The 17,509-nt window shown below is 42.3% G+C and overlaps 1 protein-coding gene across 2 annotated transcripts in view; it reads left to right on the top strand.

The window, feature by feature from the left end:
- The window catches only part of LOC127847191 (uncharacterized), a 214,989-nt gene that overhangs the window by 16,422 nt on the left and 181,058 nt on the right, over positions 1-17,509 (top strand). For both annotated transcript variants that reach the window (XM_052378915.1, XM_052378914.1), the window contains exon 12: positions 6,050-6,138. In XM_052378915.1, coding sequence (XP_052234875.1) covers positions 6,050-6,138 — 89 coding nt within the window. The remainder of the gene's footprint in view (positions 1-6,049; positions 6,139-17,509) is intronic.

Genomic DNA, 17,509 nt, shown 5'->3' with positions numbered 1-17,509 from the left:
GCGTCTGATCTTATTCCAAGCTGTTTGCAAAGGCCTTTAAAATTTGGTTCCAGCGCTAAAATAATTAATGTAATGATAGTAGATGTCAGAAACTGATATGCAGCAGAAATTCTCTATGTTGAACTTAAAATCTGGGAAAATGTGCATAATTTTGAAGAGAATTCTCTTGTAGAATGGGGCCTCAAATACAAAAGAAAAATAACTGAGATTGAATCTTGTGTTTTGTCATCAAATATTTTCATTAGAGCCTCTTTATGGGAAAATGGGGTTTAATGCATGTGCGTAAAGTGTTGTCCCAGATAAGCCTGTGCAGTTCACACAAGCTAATTTGGGATAGCTCTTTCTGCTTTTATGGAATTTTAGGTTTGACCCAAGCCTTTTCTAAACGAATAACCAGTATAAGCCAAAACTGTTGCCCAAGATCAGCCTGTGCAGACTGAGCAGGCTAATCTGGGACAACACTCTATGCACATAAGTTAAGCCCAGTTCTTTACTCGTTGTTACTCAGAACTGTTGTCCAAGATATGCCTGTGCAGACTGAGCAGGCTAATCTGGGACAACACTCTATGCACATGAGTTAAGCCCAGTTCTTTACTCGTTGTTACTCAGAACTGTTGTCCAAGATAAGCCTGTGCAGACTGAGCAGGTTAACTGGTACAACACTCTACACACATAAGTTAAGCCCAGTTCTTTACTCGTTGTTACTCAGAACTGTTGTCCAAGATAAGCCTGTGCAGACTGAGCAGGCTAATCTGGGACAACACTCTATGCACATAAGTTAAGCACAGTTCTTTACTCGTTGTTACTCAGAACTGTTGTCCATGATATGCCTGTGCAGATTGAGCAGGCTAATCTGGGACAACACTCTATGCACATAAGTTAAGCCCAGTTCTTTACTTGTTGTTACTCAGAACTGTTGTCCAAGATAAGCCTGTGCAGATTGAGCAGGCTAATCTGGGACAACACTCTACACACATAAGTTAAGCCCAGTTCTTTACTTGTTGTTACTCAGAACTGTTGTCCAAGATAAGCCTGTGCAGATTGAGCAGGCTAATCTGGGACAACACTCTACGCACATAAGTTAAGCCCAGTTCTTTACTTGTTGTTACTCAGAACTGTTGTCCAAGATAAGCCTGTGCAGATTGAGCAGGCTAATCTGGGACAACACTCTATGCACATAAGTTAAGCCCAGTTCTTTACTCGTTGTTACTCAGAACTGTTGTCCAAGATAAGCCTGTGCAGATTGAGCAGGCTAATCTGGGACAACACTCTATGCACATAAGTTAAGCCCAGTTCTTTACTCGTTGTTACTCAGAACTGTTGTCCAAGATAAGCTTGTGCAGACTGAGCAGGCTAATCTGGGACAACACTCTACGCACATAAGTTAAGCCCAGTTCTTTACTCGTTGTTACTCAGAACTGTTGTCCAAGATTAGCCTGTGCAGATTGAGCAGACTAATCTGGGACAACACTCTATGCACATAAGTTAAGCCCAGTTCTTTACTTGTTGTTACTCAGAACTTTTGTCCAAGATATGCCTGTGCAGACTGAGCAGGCTAATCTGGGACAACACTCTACGCACATAAGTTAAGCCCAGTTCTTTACTCGTTGTTACTCAGAACTTTTGTCCAAGATATGCCTGTGCAGACTGAGCAGGCTAATCTGGGACAACACTCTATGCACATAAGTTAAGTCCAGTTCTTTACTTGTTGTTACTCAGAACTGTTGTCCAAGATTAGCCTGTGCAGACTGAGCAGGCTAATCTGGTACAACACTCTACGCACATAAGTTAAGCCCAGTTCTTTACTCGTTGTTACTCAGAACTGTTGTCCAAGATTAGCCTGTGCAGACTGAGCAGGCTAATCTGGGACAACACTCTACGCACATAAGTTAAGCCCATTTCTTTACCCGTTGTTACTCAGAACTGTTGTCCAAGATAAGCCTGTGCAGATTGAGCAGACTAATCTGGGACAACACTCTATGCACATAAGTTAAGCCCAGTTCTTTACTCGTTGTTACTCAGAACTGTTGTCCAAGATTAGCCTGTGCAGACTGAGCAGGCTAATCTGGGACAACACTCTACGCACATAAGTTAAGTCCAGTTCTTTACTTGTTGTTACTCAGAACTGTTGTCCAAGATATGCCTGTGCAGATTGAGCAGGCTAATCTGGGACAACACTCTATGCACATAAGTTAAGCCCAGTTCTTTACTTGTTGTTACTCAGAACTGTTGTCCAAGATAAGCCTGTGCAGATTGAGCAGGCTAATCTGGGACAACACTCTATGCACATAAGTTAAGCCCAGTTCTCAAATCGTTGTTACTCAGAACTGTTGTCCAAGATATGCCTGTGCAGATTGAGCAGGCTAATCTGGGACAACACTCTATGCACATAAGTTAAGCCCAGTTCTTTACTCGTTGTTACTCAGAACTGTTGTCCAAGATTAGCCTGTGCAGACTGAGCAGGCTAATCTGGGACAACACTCTATGCACATAAGTTAAGCCCAGTTCTTTACTCGTTGTTACTCAGAACTGTTGTCCAAGATTAGCCTGTGCAGACTGAGCAGGCTAATCTGGGACAACACTCTACGCACATCAGTTAAGTCCAGTTCTTTACTTGTTGTTACTCAGAACTGTTGTCCAAGATTAGCCTGTGCAGACTGAGCAGGCTAATCTGGGACAACACTCTATGCACATAAGTTAAGTCCAGTTCTTTACTTGTTGTTACTCAGAACTGTTGTCCAAGATATGCCTGTGCAGATTGAGCAGGCTAATCTGGGACAACACTCTATGCACATAAGTTAAGCCCAGTTCTTTACTTGTTGTTACTCAGAACTGTTGTCCAAGATAAGCCTGTGCAGATTGAGCAGGCTAATCTGGGACAACACTCTATGCACATAAGTTAAGTCCAGTTCTTTACTCGTTGTAACTCAGAACTGTTGTCCAAGATATGCCTGTGCAGACTGAGCAGGCTAATCTGGGACAACACTCTATGCACATAAGTTAAGTCCAGTTCTTTACTCGTTGTTACTCAGAACTGTTGTCCAAGATAAGCCTGTGCAGACTGAGCAGGCTAATCTGGGACAACACTCTATGCACATAAGTTAAGCCCAGTTCTTTACTCGTTGTTACTCAGAACTGTTGTCCAAGATAAGCCTGTGCAGACTGAGCAGGCTAACTGGTACAACACTCTACACACATAAGTTAAGCACAGTTCTTTACTCGTTGTTACTCAGAACTGTTGTCCAAGATTAGCCTGTGCAGATTGAGCAGACTAATCTGGGACAACACTCTATGCACATAAGTTAAGCCCAGTTCTTTACTTGTTGTTACTCAGAACTTTTGTCCAAGATAAGCCTGTGCAGACTGAGCAGGCTAATCTGGGACAACACTCTACGCACATAAGTTAAGCACAGTTCTTTACTCGTTGTTACTCAGAACTGTTGTCCATGATATGCCTGTGCAGACTGAGCAGGCTAACTGGTACAACACTCTACGCACATAAGTTAAGCCCAGTTCTTTACTCGTTGTTACTCAGAACTGTTGTCCAAGATAAGCCTGTGCAGACTGAGCAGGCTAACTGGTACAACACTCTACACACATAAGTTAAGCCCAGTTCTTTACTCGTTGTTACTCAGAACTGTTGTCCATGATATGCCTGTGCAGACTGAGCAGGCTAATCTGGGACAACACTCTACGCACATACGTTAAGACCAGTTCTTTACTCGTTGTTACTCAGAACTGTTGTCCAAGATATGCCTGTGCAGACTGAGCAGGCTAATCTGGGACAACACTCTATGCACATAAGTTAAGCCCAGTTCTTTACTCGTTGTTACTCAGAACTGTTGTCCAAGATAAGCCTGTGCAGACTGAGCAGGCTAATCTGGGACAACACTCTACGCACATAAGTTAAGTCCAGTTCTTTACTCGTTGTTTCTCAGAACTGTTGTCCAAGATAAGCCTGTGCAGACTGAGCAGGCTAATCTGGGACAACACTCTATGCACATAAGTTAAGCCCAGTTCTTTACTCGTTGTTACTCAGAACTGTTGTCCATGATATGCCTGTGCAGACTGAGCAGGCTAACTGGTACAACACTCTACGCACATAAGTTAAGTCCAGTTCTTTACTCGTTGTTACTCAGAACTGTTGTCCAAGATAAGCCTGTGCAGACTGAGCAGGCTAATCTGGGACAACACTCTATGCACATAAGTTAAGCCCAGTTCTTTACTCGTTGTTACTCAGAACTGTTGTCCATGATATGCCTGTGCAGACTGAGCAGGCTAACTGGTACAACACTCTACGCACATAAGTTAAGCCCAGTTCTCAAATCGTTGTTACTCAGAACTGTTGTCCAAGATAAGCCTGTGCAGACTGAGCAGGCTAACTGGTACAACACTCTACGCACATAAGTTAAGCACAGTTCTTTACTCGTTGTTACTCAGAACTGTTGTCCAAGATAAGCCTGTGCAGACTGAGCAGGCTAATCTGGGACAACACTCTATGCACATAAGTTAAGCCCAGTTCTTTACTCGTTGTTACTCAGAACTGTTGTCCAAGATAAGCCTGTGCAGACTGAGCAGGCTAATCTGGGACAACACTCTACGCACATAAGTTAAGCACAGTTCTTTACTCGTTACTCAGAACTGTTGTCCAAGATATGCCTGTGCAGACTGAGCAGGCTAATCTGGGACAACACTCTATGCACATAAGTTAAGCCCAGTTCTTTACTCGTTGTTACTCAGAACTGTTGTCCATGATATGCCTGTGCAGATTGAGCAGGCTAATCTGGGACAACACTCTATGCACATAAGTTAAGCCCAGTTCTTTACTCGTTGTTACTCAGAACTGTTGTCCAAGATATGCCTGTGCAGATTGAGCAGGCTAATCTGGGACAACACTCTATGCACATAAGTTAAGCCCAGTTCTCAAATCGTTGTTACTCAGAACTGTTGTCCAAGATTAGCCTGTGCAGACTGAGCAGGCTTATCTGGGACAACACTCTACACACATAAGTTAAGCCCAGTTCTTTACTCGTTGTTACTCAGAACTGTTGTCCAAGATAAGCCTGTGCAGACTGAGCAGGCTAATCTGGGACAACACTCTACGCACATAAGTTAAGCCCAGTTCTTTACTCGTTGTTACTCAGAACTGTTGTCCATGATATGCCTGTGCAGACTGAGCAGGCTAACTGGTACAACACTCTACGCACATAAGTTAAGCCCAGTTCTTTACTCGTTGTTACTCAGAACTGTTGTCCAAGATAAGCCTGTGCAGACTGAGCAGGCTAACTGGTACAACACTCTACACACATAAGTTAAGCCCAGTTCTTTACTCGTTGTTACTCAGAACTGTTGTCCATGATATGCCTGTGCAGACTGAGCAGGCTAATCTGGGACAACACTCTACGCACATAAGTTAAGCCCAGTTCTTTACTCGTTGTTACTCAGAACTGTTGTCCAAGATATGCCTGTGCAGACTGAGCAGGCTAACTGGTACAACACTCTATGCACATAAGTTAAGCCCAGTTCTCAAATGGTTGTTACTCAGAACTGTTGTCCAAGATATGCCTGTGCAGACTGAGCAGGCTAATCTGGGACAACACTCTACGCACATAAGTTAAGCCCAGTTCTTTACTCATTGTTACTCAGAACTGTTGTCCAAGATATGCCTGTGCAGACTGAGCAGGCTAACTGGTACAACACTCTACACACATAAGTTAAGCCCAGTTCTTTACTCGTTGTTACTCAGAACTGTTGTCCAAGATAAGCCTGTGCAGACTGAGCAGGCTAATCTGGGACAACACTCTACACACATAAGTTAAGCCCAGTTCTTTACTCGTTGTTACTCAGAACTGTTGTCCAAGATATGCCTGTGCAGACTGAGCAGGCTAATCTGGGACAACACTCTACGCACATAAGTTAAGCCCAGTTCTTTACTCGTTGTTACTCAGAACTGTTGTCCAAGATATGCCTGTGCAGACAGAGCAGGCTAATCTGGGACAACACTCTACGCACATACGTTAAGACCAGTTCTTTACTCGTTGTTACTCAGGTCTTGAGGCCCACATGAACGATCCCCTGCTGTTCTCTTCCTCCCATGATGGCACTGTGAGAATCTGGCGGCTTGACACTTTACAGATTGTGAGTATTTTTTTAATTTTCATTTGTTGTCTTCAAAGAGAACAAAAGTAGTTCCATTAAAATGAGTTTTTTTGTGAGTGAAAAGATTGGAATATGAAAAAATTAGTAGTTGTTGCTCCGGCACTGTTCGAATCTTGCTGCTTGACACTTTGTGGCACTGTTCGAATCTTGTTGCTTGACACTTTGCAGATTGTGAGTATGTATAAGATTGTTTTCTTTTAAAAGATTAGTGGTCCATCTAAGTGAGTTATTATACAAACACAGTTTAGGGGGGTATATAGGAGTGAACTTGTCTGTTGGTCGGTCTATCGGTCGGTATTAAGTGTCCACTCTCTATTTCAAGTTGTTTTCGTCCGATCTTCACCAAACTTGGTAAGATGTTGCAGTGTTCTCCATAAAATCTAATGTAGCCAGAAATATTTTTAAAGTAGCCAGTGACTAAGCACGCGGCATGTCGCGTGCACGAGCCGCGAAGTGGCGAGTGGGGTAGGTGCGGGAGGGGTATCCCCTCCTGTCAGGGGGGTATGGGGGGTCTACCCCAGGATTTTTTTAAAAGTACATGAGTGAAATGGTGCAATCTGGTGCATTCTAGGGAGTTTTTCTTAGATTGAAGTAACCTAGCATTTTTCATAGAAAATAAAATATTTATTTGAAATTTATTGAATAACTCACTCACAAACTTTGAAAAAAGAAACATGAAATTGCAACAACTGTTTTTTAATAATCTGAATCTGAAGATCCATAGTCAGAATCTAGCCCAGATCCTTGGTCATCCATGCCAAGGGCGTGGAGGGCATCTTGGTATTCTGCTTCTCCAAACTGTGGGGCTGGCTCAGGCTGCACTTGGACAAACTGGTTAAGGTCGTTCTGTAGCTTTTTCAGGTCCTCCTCTTCCAGGGATTGTCCCAGTGGTGGCATCTCTGTACGAACTACAGTACACTCCACGCGTTTTCCCAAAAAAAACGCGCTCCCTCCGCGGGTTTTTTTCTGCTAGCGAGTGATCACGCGGCGCTGGAAAGCGAGGTGAACTCGATAAAACGCTCGGCGTTACGCCGCGTTTGCTAATTCCCGCGGCGTGTATTACTTTAGCCAAGTCGGTAAATGCAGACGATTTCCGTTCTTATCAGTGACCGCCGCGCAACACCGCGTTAGCAGTGTGCAACTGGGCATACCAAAAAAATAAAATAAAATCCAGTAATTATCCAACAAGACACCGTTATTTAAGATGAGTGTGTTTCGAATTTCGTAAACACGCGGACGCCATTATTAGTAACTGTACAAAAAGTTGGGAAAATGGCCTTTGTCGGAAAATCCGAGATAGATTTATTTGTTGTGTCAAAGCTTAGACCAAGTAATTTCGGCCATTCAGGACTCAACTTTTCGTATAACACGTGTTCAATTAACTGTTAAACTCCACCCTTTGTTTCCTGCAAAAGATTCGAAAGGCGGAGCTAAGCACGTGCAGTTACCATTCGGTACCCCTCGCAGATTATCATAATCGTACTTATCCGATGTTTGACGGAAAGGGCCGAGAATGTGCGATTGGTGCAGTTACATATTTCGACAGTTGCTATTGAGTTATAAACACCCCATTGGTTTAGCGTGTTGATTGCCAAACAAAGGAAGCCAATTTTGTCGGCGAGAACAGTGTGTTTTTCATGCCTTCAGACATGAAGCGGTTTTTCTTTCATGACGTCAAACTGTCAATTCACACATATTGCGAATTTTTGCGAGACTTTTAATAGGGTCCTCGGTCATTTGTCTACATGTTCAGTATAGAAAAAACACCTGCTAACATGAAAACTTTGGATTAAATTATCAAAATAAAAACAATGTTGCAAACTGTGATTATATTAATTGGTAAGTATCAGTTAAAAGACGACGCTTTTTTTGTCGTAAATCAACGAGTTTTCTATACAACAACAACTACTTCTACAGCCACGTCGGGATCGATCTATCTTGGTTGTTTTTTTTTAATTGTATATATTATACTACATGTATGTACTTGTAATAAATGTAATTTTATTTGAAAATCAGGAAGTCAAACAACGTTAAATTGATCGTTATCTCGTTAAACGCGGAGTTTCCCCCGCGTTGCCAACGCCGAGGGCCGCCGCGTCGGCTTATCAATTTTGCCGATCGTTAACCGCCGCGTCCAAAATCATGCAAACGCCGCGTATCGCGGGATTTTCTTAATCTCCCTCCAGGTCACTGCCCGCGGAGAAGCGAGAGAAATTGGGGAAAACGCGTGGAGTGTACTGTATCGATCGGTTTTATCCGTGCTTCTTCCTGTTCGGCGCCAAATTAACGCGCATTAGAATAGAAACATCCGATTAGTTAATAGAAAGACGAAATTGAAAAATCGCGTCACAACTGGAATTAAAACGGGCGTTTTTTGCGCCGTTTCCAATTGATATTTTTTGGGAAAGTAGCCGGCGCCTAGACTGTCAGTAGCCGGCGAAATCGCCGGCCGCCGGTGCTTCCGGAGAACACTGATGTTGTATCTAGATGATAAGGTCAAGTTCGAATATGGGTAATACCGGGTAAAAAACTAGGTCATGGGGTCACTTAGTGCGTTTAAAAACATTGAGCATGGATTCCACTGTCTAATTCAAGTAGTTTTCATCAGAGCTTCACCAAACTTGGTCAGATGTATCTAGATGATGTCTAGGTCAAGTTCGAATATGGGTTATGCCGGGTCAAAAACTAGGTCACGGGGTCACTTAGTGCGTTTTAAACATTGAGCATGGGGTCAGCTGTTTTTTGTGAAGACAACATGCAAAATAGTCTGTGTCAATGCGGCATGTGGGGGTATTCATCACATCTGTGACAAAGCTCTAGATTTTGTTTTTAAAGAGAAGGCGAAGCAGATTCTGAGTATTATTAGTTTTTAACAATTGTTGATAAGTAGTCCATTTATAAAATATCTCTTCTTTTTTAAAGCCTTTTTAGGGGGAATATATCAGGAATGAGTGTTGTTGTTTTTTTTAAAGGGAAAAAATTAGTCCATCAGAGTGAGTTTTTCAATGGTAAATATATAATATTTGGTTATCCAAAAATATAAGCAGTTTTTGATGTAAAAGAAGTTCATCATTGCTTTTGATTATTACAGATTGTAAGTATTTTTGTTGTTGTTTTCATTTTTCGAATTGAGACAAAGTGGTTAATCAATGTGAGCTATTTTTGTTTATAAAAAGAATGCATCCCGAAAACATTAGTAGTTTTTTTTTGCTAAAAGTAGGCCATGCTTGACTTTGAGTATTGCTTTCTTATCAACATGGGTGTGTTTTCAAAATATAAATGATGGCTAAATTTTCAGACTCAGAGAGCAAAAGCCTCAAGGGCTCACCTAAAACATAAACAGACATGACTGTTTGAGCTAGTAATTTTTCAGTAGGGCCATGAAGGGCAAACTGCCATCTGACCGATCCCATCTAATTTTTCAACCGAATATTATCGCCCTGCCTGCCCCTTGAGAATGTTTTTTTTCCAACAAGCAATGAACAATTTTCGAAGATTTTATTGAAGCATGTTTAGCGAGCAAATTTCATTTGACAAACTTGTGACTTCTTGAGGGTTTGCAAGTTTTTTGTCTTGTGCCATATGCTGCCAGAGTAATGGCAGACCAGCCTGTGCTTATGCCCAGGCTGATCAGGAGCTACTCTGTCTCCTAATGAGACCAATGAATCATGACTTTATAGCGGACATGGTAGCTACTGACCAGGTTAAGCAAATGAGCTACACTGTCTCCTAATGAGACCAATGAATCATGACTTTATAGCGGACATGGTAGTTACTGACTAGGCTAAGCAAATGAGCTACTCTGTCTCCTTATGAGACCAATGAATCATGACTTTATAGCGGACATGGTAGTTACTGACCAGGCTAAGCAAACGAGCTACTCTGTCTCCTAATGAGACCAATGAATCATGACTTTATAGCGGACATGGTAGTTACTGACCAGGTTAAGCAAATGAGCTACTCTGTCTCCCAATGAGACCAATGAATCATGACTTTATAGCTGACATGGTAGTTACTGACTAGGCTAAGCAAATGAGCTACTCTGTCTCCTTATGAGACCAATGAATCATGACTTTATAGCGGACATGGTAGTTACTGACCAGGCTAAGCAAATGAGCTACACTGTCTCCTAATTAGACCAATGAATCATGACTTTATAGCGGACATGGTAGTTACTGACCAGGCTAAGCAAACGAGCTACTCTGTCTCCTAATGAGACCAATGAATCATGACTTTATAGCGGACATGGTAGTTACTGACCAGGTTAAGCAAATGAGCTACTCTGTCTCCTAATGAGACCAATGAATCATGACTTTATAGCAGACATGGTAGTTACTGACCAGGTTAAGCAAATGAGCTACACTGTCTCCTTATGAGACCAATGAATCATGACTTTATAGCGGACATGGTAGCTACTGACCAGGCTAAGCAAATGAGCTACTCTGTCTCCTAATGAGACCAATGAATCATGACTTTATAGCGGACATGGTAGTTACTGACCAGGCTAAGCAAATGAGTTACTCTGTCTCCTAATGAGACCAATGAATCATGACTTTATAGCGGACATGGTAGCTACTGACCAGGCTAAGCAAATGAGCTGCACTGTCTCCTAATGAGACCAATGAATCATGACTTTATAGCGGACATGGTAGTAACTGACCAGGTTAAGCAAATGAGCTACTCTGTCTCCTAATGAGACCAATGAATCATGACTTTATAGCGGACATGGTAGCTACTGACCAGGCTTAGCAAATGAGCTACACTGTCTCCTAATGAGACCAATGAATCATGACTTTATAGCGGACATGGTAGTTACTGACCAGGTTAAGCAAATGAGCTACACTGTCTCCTAATGAGACCAATGAATCATGACTTTATAGCGGACATGGTAGCTACTGACCAGGCTAAGCAAATGAGCTACTCTGTCTCCTAATGAGACCAATGAATCATGACTTTATAGCGGACATGGTAGCTACTGACCAGGTTAAGCAAATGAGCTACACTGTCTCCTAATGAGACCAATGAATCATTACTTTATAGCGGACATGGTAGCTACTGACCAGGTTAAGCAAATGAGCTACACTGTCGCCTAATGAGACCAATGAATCATGACTTTATAGCGGACATGGTAGCTACTGACCAGGTTAAGCAAATGAGCTACTCTGTCTCCTAATGAGACCAATGAATCATGACTTTATAGCGGACATGGTAGTTACTGACCAGGTTAAGCAAATGAGCTACACTGTCTCCTAATGAGACCAATGAATCATGACTTTATAGCAGACATGGTAGCTACTGACCAGGTTAAGCAAATGAGCTACTCTGTCTCCTAATGAGACCAATGAATCATGACTTTATAGCGGACATGGTAGTTACTGACCAGGTTTAGCAAATGAGCTACTCTGTCTCCTAATGAGACCAATGAATCATGACTTTATAGCGGACATGGTAGTTACTGACCAGGTTAAGAAAATGAGCTACACTGTCTCCTAATGAGACCAATGAATCATGACTTTATAGCGGACATGGTAGTTACTGACTAGGCTAACTAATGAGCTACTCTGTCTCCTAATGAGACCAATGAATCATGACTTTATAGCGGACATGGTAGTTACTGACCAGGCTAAGAAAATGAGCTACACTGTCTCCTAATGAGACCAATGAATCATGACTTTATAGCAGACATGGTAGTTACTGACCAGGTTAAGCAAATGAGCTACACTGTCTCCTAATGAGACCAATGAATCATGACTTTATAGCGGACATGGTAGCTACTGACCAGGTTAAGCAAATGAGCTACACTGTCTCCTAATGAGACCAATGAATCATGACTTTATAGCTGACATGGTAGCTACTGACCAGGCTAAGCAAATGAGCTACACTGTCTCCTAATGAGACCAATGAATCATGACTTTATAGCGGACATGGTAGTTACTGACCAGGTTAAGCAAATGAGCTACTCTGTCTCCTAATGAGACCAATGAATCATGACTTTATAGCGGACATGGTAGTTACTGACCAGGTTAAGCAAATGAGCTACACTGTCTCCTAATGAGACTAATTAATCATGACTTTATAGCGGACATGGTAGTTACTGACCAGGCTAAGCAAATGAGCTGCGCTGTCTCCTAATGAGACCAATGAATCATGTCTTTATAGCTGACATGGTAGCTACTGACCAGGCTAAGAAAATGAGCTACACTGTCTCCTAATGAAACCAATGAATCATGACTTTATAGCGGACATGGTAGCTACTGACCAGGCTAAGCAAATGAGCTACTCTGTCTCCTAATGAGACCAATGAATCATGACTTTATAGCGGACATGGTAGCTACTGACCAGGCTTAGCAAATGAGCTACACTGTCTCCTAATGAGACCAATGAATCATGACTTTATAGCGGACATGGTAGTAACTGACCAGGCTAAGCAAACGAGCTACTCTGTCTCCTAATGAGACCAATGAATCATGACTTTATAGCCGACATGGTAGCTACTGACCAGGCTAAGCAAATGAGCTACACTGTCTCCCAATGAGACCAATGAATCATGACTTTATAGCGGCCATGGTAGTTACTGACCTGGCTAAGCAAATGAGCTACACTGTCTCCTAATGAGACCAATGAATCATGACTTTATAGAGGACGTGGTTGTTACTGACCAGGCTAAGCAAATGAGCTACACTGTCTCCTAATGAGACCAATGAATCATGACTTTATAGCGGACATGGTAGCTACTGACCAGGTTAAGCAAATGAGCTACTCTGTCTCCTAATGAGACCAATGAATCATGACTTTATAGCGGACATGGTAGTTACTGACCAGGTTAAGCAAATGAGCTACACTGTCTCCTAATGAGACCAATGAATCATGACTTTATTGCGGACATGGTAGCTACTGACCAGGTTAATCAAATGAGCTACTCTGTCTCCCAATGAGACCAATGAATCATGACTTTATAGCAGACATGGTTGTTACTGACCAGGTTAAGCAAATGAGCTACACTGTCTCCTAATGAGACCAATGAATCATGACTTTATAGCGGACATGGTAGCTACTGACCAGGTTAAGCAAATGAGCTACACTGTCTCCTAATGAGACCAATGAATCATGACTTTGTAGCGGACATGGTAGTTACTGACCAGGCTAAGCAAATGAGCTACACTGTCTCCTAATGAGACCAATGAATCATGACTTTATAGCGGACATGGTAGTTACTGACCAGGCTAAGCAAATGAGCTACACTGTCTCCTAATGAGACCAATGAATCATGACTTTATAGCGGACATGGTAGCAACTGACCAGGTTAAGCAAATGAGCTACACTGTCTCCTAATGAGACCAATGAATCATGACTTTATAGCGGACATGGTAGCAACTGACCAGGCTAAGCAAATGAGCTACTCTGTCTCCTAATGAGACCAATGAATCATGACTTTATAGGGGACATGGTAGCTACTGACCAGGTTAAGCAAATGAGCTACACTGTCTCTTAATGAGACCAATGAATCATGACTTTATAGCGGACATGGTAGTTACTGACCAGGCTAAGCAAATGAGCTACTCTGTCTCCTAATGAGACCAATGAATCATGACTTTATAGCGGACATGGTAGCTACTGACCAGGCTTAGCAAATGAGCTACACTGTCTCCTAATGAGACCAATGAATCATGACTTTATAGCGGACATGGTAGTTACTGACCAGGCTAAGAAAATGAGCTTCTCTGTCTCTTAATGAGACCAATGAATCATGACTTTATAGCAGACATGGTAGCTACTGACCAGGTTAAGCAAATGAGCTACACTGTCTCCTAATGAGACCAATGAATCATGACTTTATAGCCGACATGGTAGCTACTGACCAGGTTAAGCAAATGAGCTACACTGTCTCCTAACGAGACCAATGAATCATGACTTTATAGCGGACATGGTAGTAACTGACCAGGCTAAGCAAACGAGCTACTCTGTCTCCTAATGAGACCAATGAATCATGACTTTATAGCGGACATGGTAGCTACTGACCAGGCTTAGCAAATGAGCTACACTGTCTCCTAATGAGACCAATGAATCATGACTTTATAGCGGACATGGTAGTAACTGACCAGGCTAAGCAAACGAGCTACTCTGTCTCCTAATGAGACCAATGAATCATGACTTTATAGCGGACATGGTAGTTACTGACCAGGTTAAGCAAATGAGCTACACTGTCTCCTTATGAGACCAATGAATCATGACTTTATAGCGGACATGGTAGTTACTGACCAGGCTAAGCAAACGAGCTACTCTGTCTCCTAATGAGACCAATGAATCATGACTTTATAGCGGACATGGTAGCTACTGACCAGGTTAAGCAAATGAGCTACTCTGTCTCCTTATGAGACCAATGAATCATGACTTTATAGCGGACATGGTAGTTACTGACCAGGCTTAGCAAATGAGCTACACTGTCTCCTAATGAGACCAATGAATCATGACTTTATAGCGGACATGGTAGTTACTGACTAGGCTAACTAATGAGCTACTCTGTCTCCTAATGAGACCAATGAATCATGACTTTATAGCGGACATGGTAGTTACTGACCAGGCTAAGCAAATGAGCTACACTGTCTCCTAATGAGACCAATGAATCATGACTTTATAGCAGACATGGTAGTTACTGACCAGGTTAAGCAAATGAGCTACACTGTCTCCTAATGAGACCAATGAATCATGACTTTATAGCGGACATGGTAGCTACTGACCAGGCTAAGCAAATGAGTTACTCTGTCTCCTAATGAGACCAATGAATCATGACTTTATAGCGGACATGGTAGCTACTGACCAGGCTAAGCAAATGAGCTGCACTGTCTCCTAATGAGACCAATGAATCATGACTTTATAGCGGACATGGTAGCTACTGACCAGGTTAAGCAAATGAGCTACTCTGTCTCCTAATGAGACCAATGAATCATGACTTTATAGCGGACATGGTAGTTACTGACCAGGCTAAGCAAATGAGCTACACTGTCTTCTAATGAGACCAATGAATCATGACTTTATAGCGGACATGGTAGTTACTGACCAGGCTAAGCAAATGAGTTACTCTGTCTCCTAATGAGACCAATGAATCATGACTTTATAGCGGACATGGTAGCTACTGACCAGGCTTAGCAAATGAGCTACACTGTCTCCTAATGAGACCAATGAATCATGACTTTATAGCGGACATGGTAGTAACTGACCAGGCTAAGCAAACGAGCTACTCTGTCTCCTAATGAGACCAATGAATCATGACTTTATAGCGGACATGGTAGTTACTGACCAGGTTAAGCAAATGAGCTACACTGTCTCCTTATGAGACCAATGAATCATGACTTTATAGCGGACATGGTAGTTACTGACCAGGCTAAGCAAACGAGCTACTCTGTCTCCTAATGAGACCAATGAATCATGACTTTATAGCGGACATGGTAGCTACTGACCAGGTTAAGCAAATGAGCTACTCTGTCTCCTTATGAGACCAATGAATCATGACTTTATAGCGGACATGGTAGTTACTGACCAGGCTTAGCAAATGAGCTACACTGTCTCCTAATGAGACCAATGAATCATGACTTTATAGCGGACATGGTAGTTACTGACTAGGCTAACTAATGAGCTACTCTGTCTCCTAATGAGACCAATGAATCATGACTTTATAGCGGACATGGTAGTTACTGACCAGGCTAAGCAAATGAGCTACACTGTCTCCTAATGAGACCAATGAATCATGACTTTATAGCAGACATGGTAGTTACTGACCAGGTTAAGCAAATGAGCTACACTGTCTCCTAATGAGACCAATGAATCATGACTTTATAGCGGACATGGTAGCTACTGACCAGGCTAAGCAAATGAGTTACTCTGTCTCCTAATGAGACCAATGAATCATGACTTTATAGCGGACATGGTAGCTACTGACCAGGCTAAGCAAATGAGCTGCACTGTCTCCTAATGAGACCAATGAATCATGACTTTATAGCGGACATGGTAGCTACTGACCAGGTTAAGCAAATGAGCTACTCTGTCTCCTAATGAGACCAATGAATCATGACTTTATAGCGGACATGGTAGTTACTGACCAGGCTAAGCAAATGAGCTACACTGTCTTCTAATGAGACCAATGAATCATGACTTTATAGCGGACATGGTAGTTACTGACCAGGCTAAGCAAATGAGTTACTCTGTCTCCTAATGAGACCAATGAATCATGACTTTATAGCGGACATGGTAGCTACTGACCAGGCTAAGCAAATGAGCTGCACTGTCTCCTAATGAGACCAATGAATCATGACTTTATAGCGGACATGGTAGCTACTGACCAGGTTAAGCAAATGAGCTACACTGTCTCCTAATGAGACCAATGAATCATGACTTTATAGCGGACATGGTAGTAACTGACCAGGCTAAGCAAATGAGCTACTCTGTCTTCTAATGAGACCAATGAATCATGACTTTATAGCGGACATGGTAGTTACTGACCAGGTTAAGCAAATGAGCTACACTGTCTCCTAATGAGACCAATGAATCATGACTTTATAGCGGACATGGTAGTTACTGACCAGGTTAAGCAAATGAGCTACTCTGTCTCCTAATGAGACCAATGAATCATGGCTTTATAGCGGACATGGTAGCTACTGACCAGGTTAAGCAAATGAGCTACACTGTCTCCTAATGAGACCAATGAATCATGACTTTATAGCGGACATGGTAGTTACTGACCAGGTTAAGCAAATGAGCTACTCTGTCTCCTAATGAGACCAATGAATCATGACTTTATAGCAGACATGGTAGCTACTGACCAGGTTAAGCAAATGAGCTACTCTGTCTCCTAATGAGACCAATGAATCATGACTTTATAGCGGACATGGTAGCTACTGACCAGGTTAAGCAAATGAGCTACTCTGTCTCCTAATGAGACCAATGAATCATGACTTTATAGCGGACATGGTTGTTACTGACCAGGCTAAGCAAATGAGTTACACTGTCTCCTAATGAGACCAATGAATCATGACTTTATAGCGGACATGGTAGCTACTGACCAGGCTAAGCAAATGAGCTACACTGTCTCCTAATGAGACCAATGAATCATGACTTTATAGAGGACATGGTAGCTACTGACCAGGCTAAGCAAATGAGCTACACTGTCTCCTAATGAGACCTATGAATCATGACTTTATAGCGGCCATGGTAGCTACTGACCAGGCTAAGCAAATGAGCTACTCTGTCTCCTAATGAGACCAATGAATCATGACTTTATAGAGGACGTGGTTGTTACTGACCAGGCTAAGCAAATGAGCTACACTGTCCTCATATCGCATAAGACCCATTTTTG

Source organism: Dreissena polymorpha, chromosome 10 (assembly GCF_020536995.1).
Source record: "Dreissena polymorpha isolate Duluth1 chromosome 10, UMN_Dpol_1.0, whole genome shotgun sequence".
NCBI classification, from domain to species: Eukaryota; Metazoa; Mollusca; class Bivalvia; order Myida; family Dreissenidae; genus Dreissena; species Dreissena polymorpha.
This window is presented reverse-complemented; position numbering and strand designations above follow the sequence as displayed.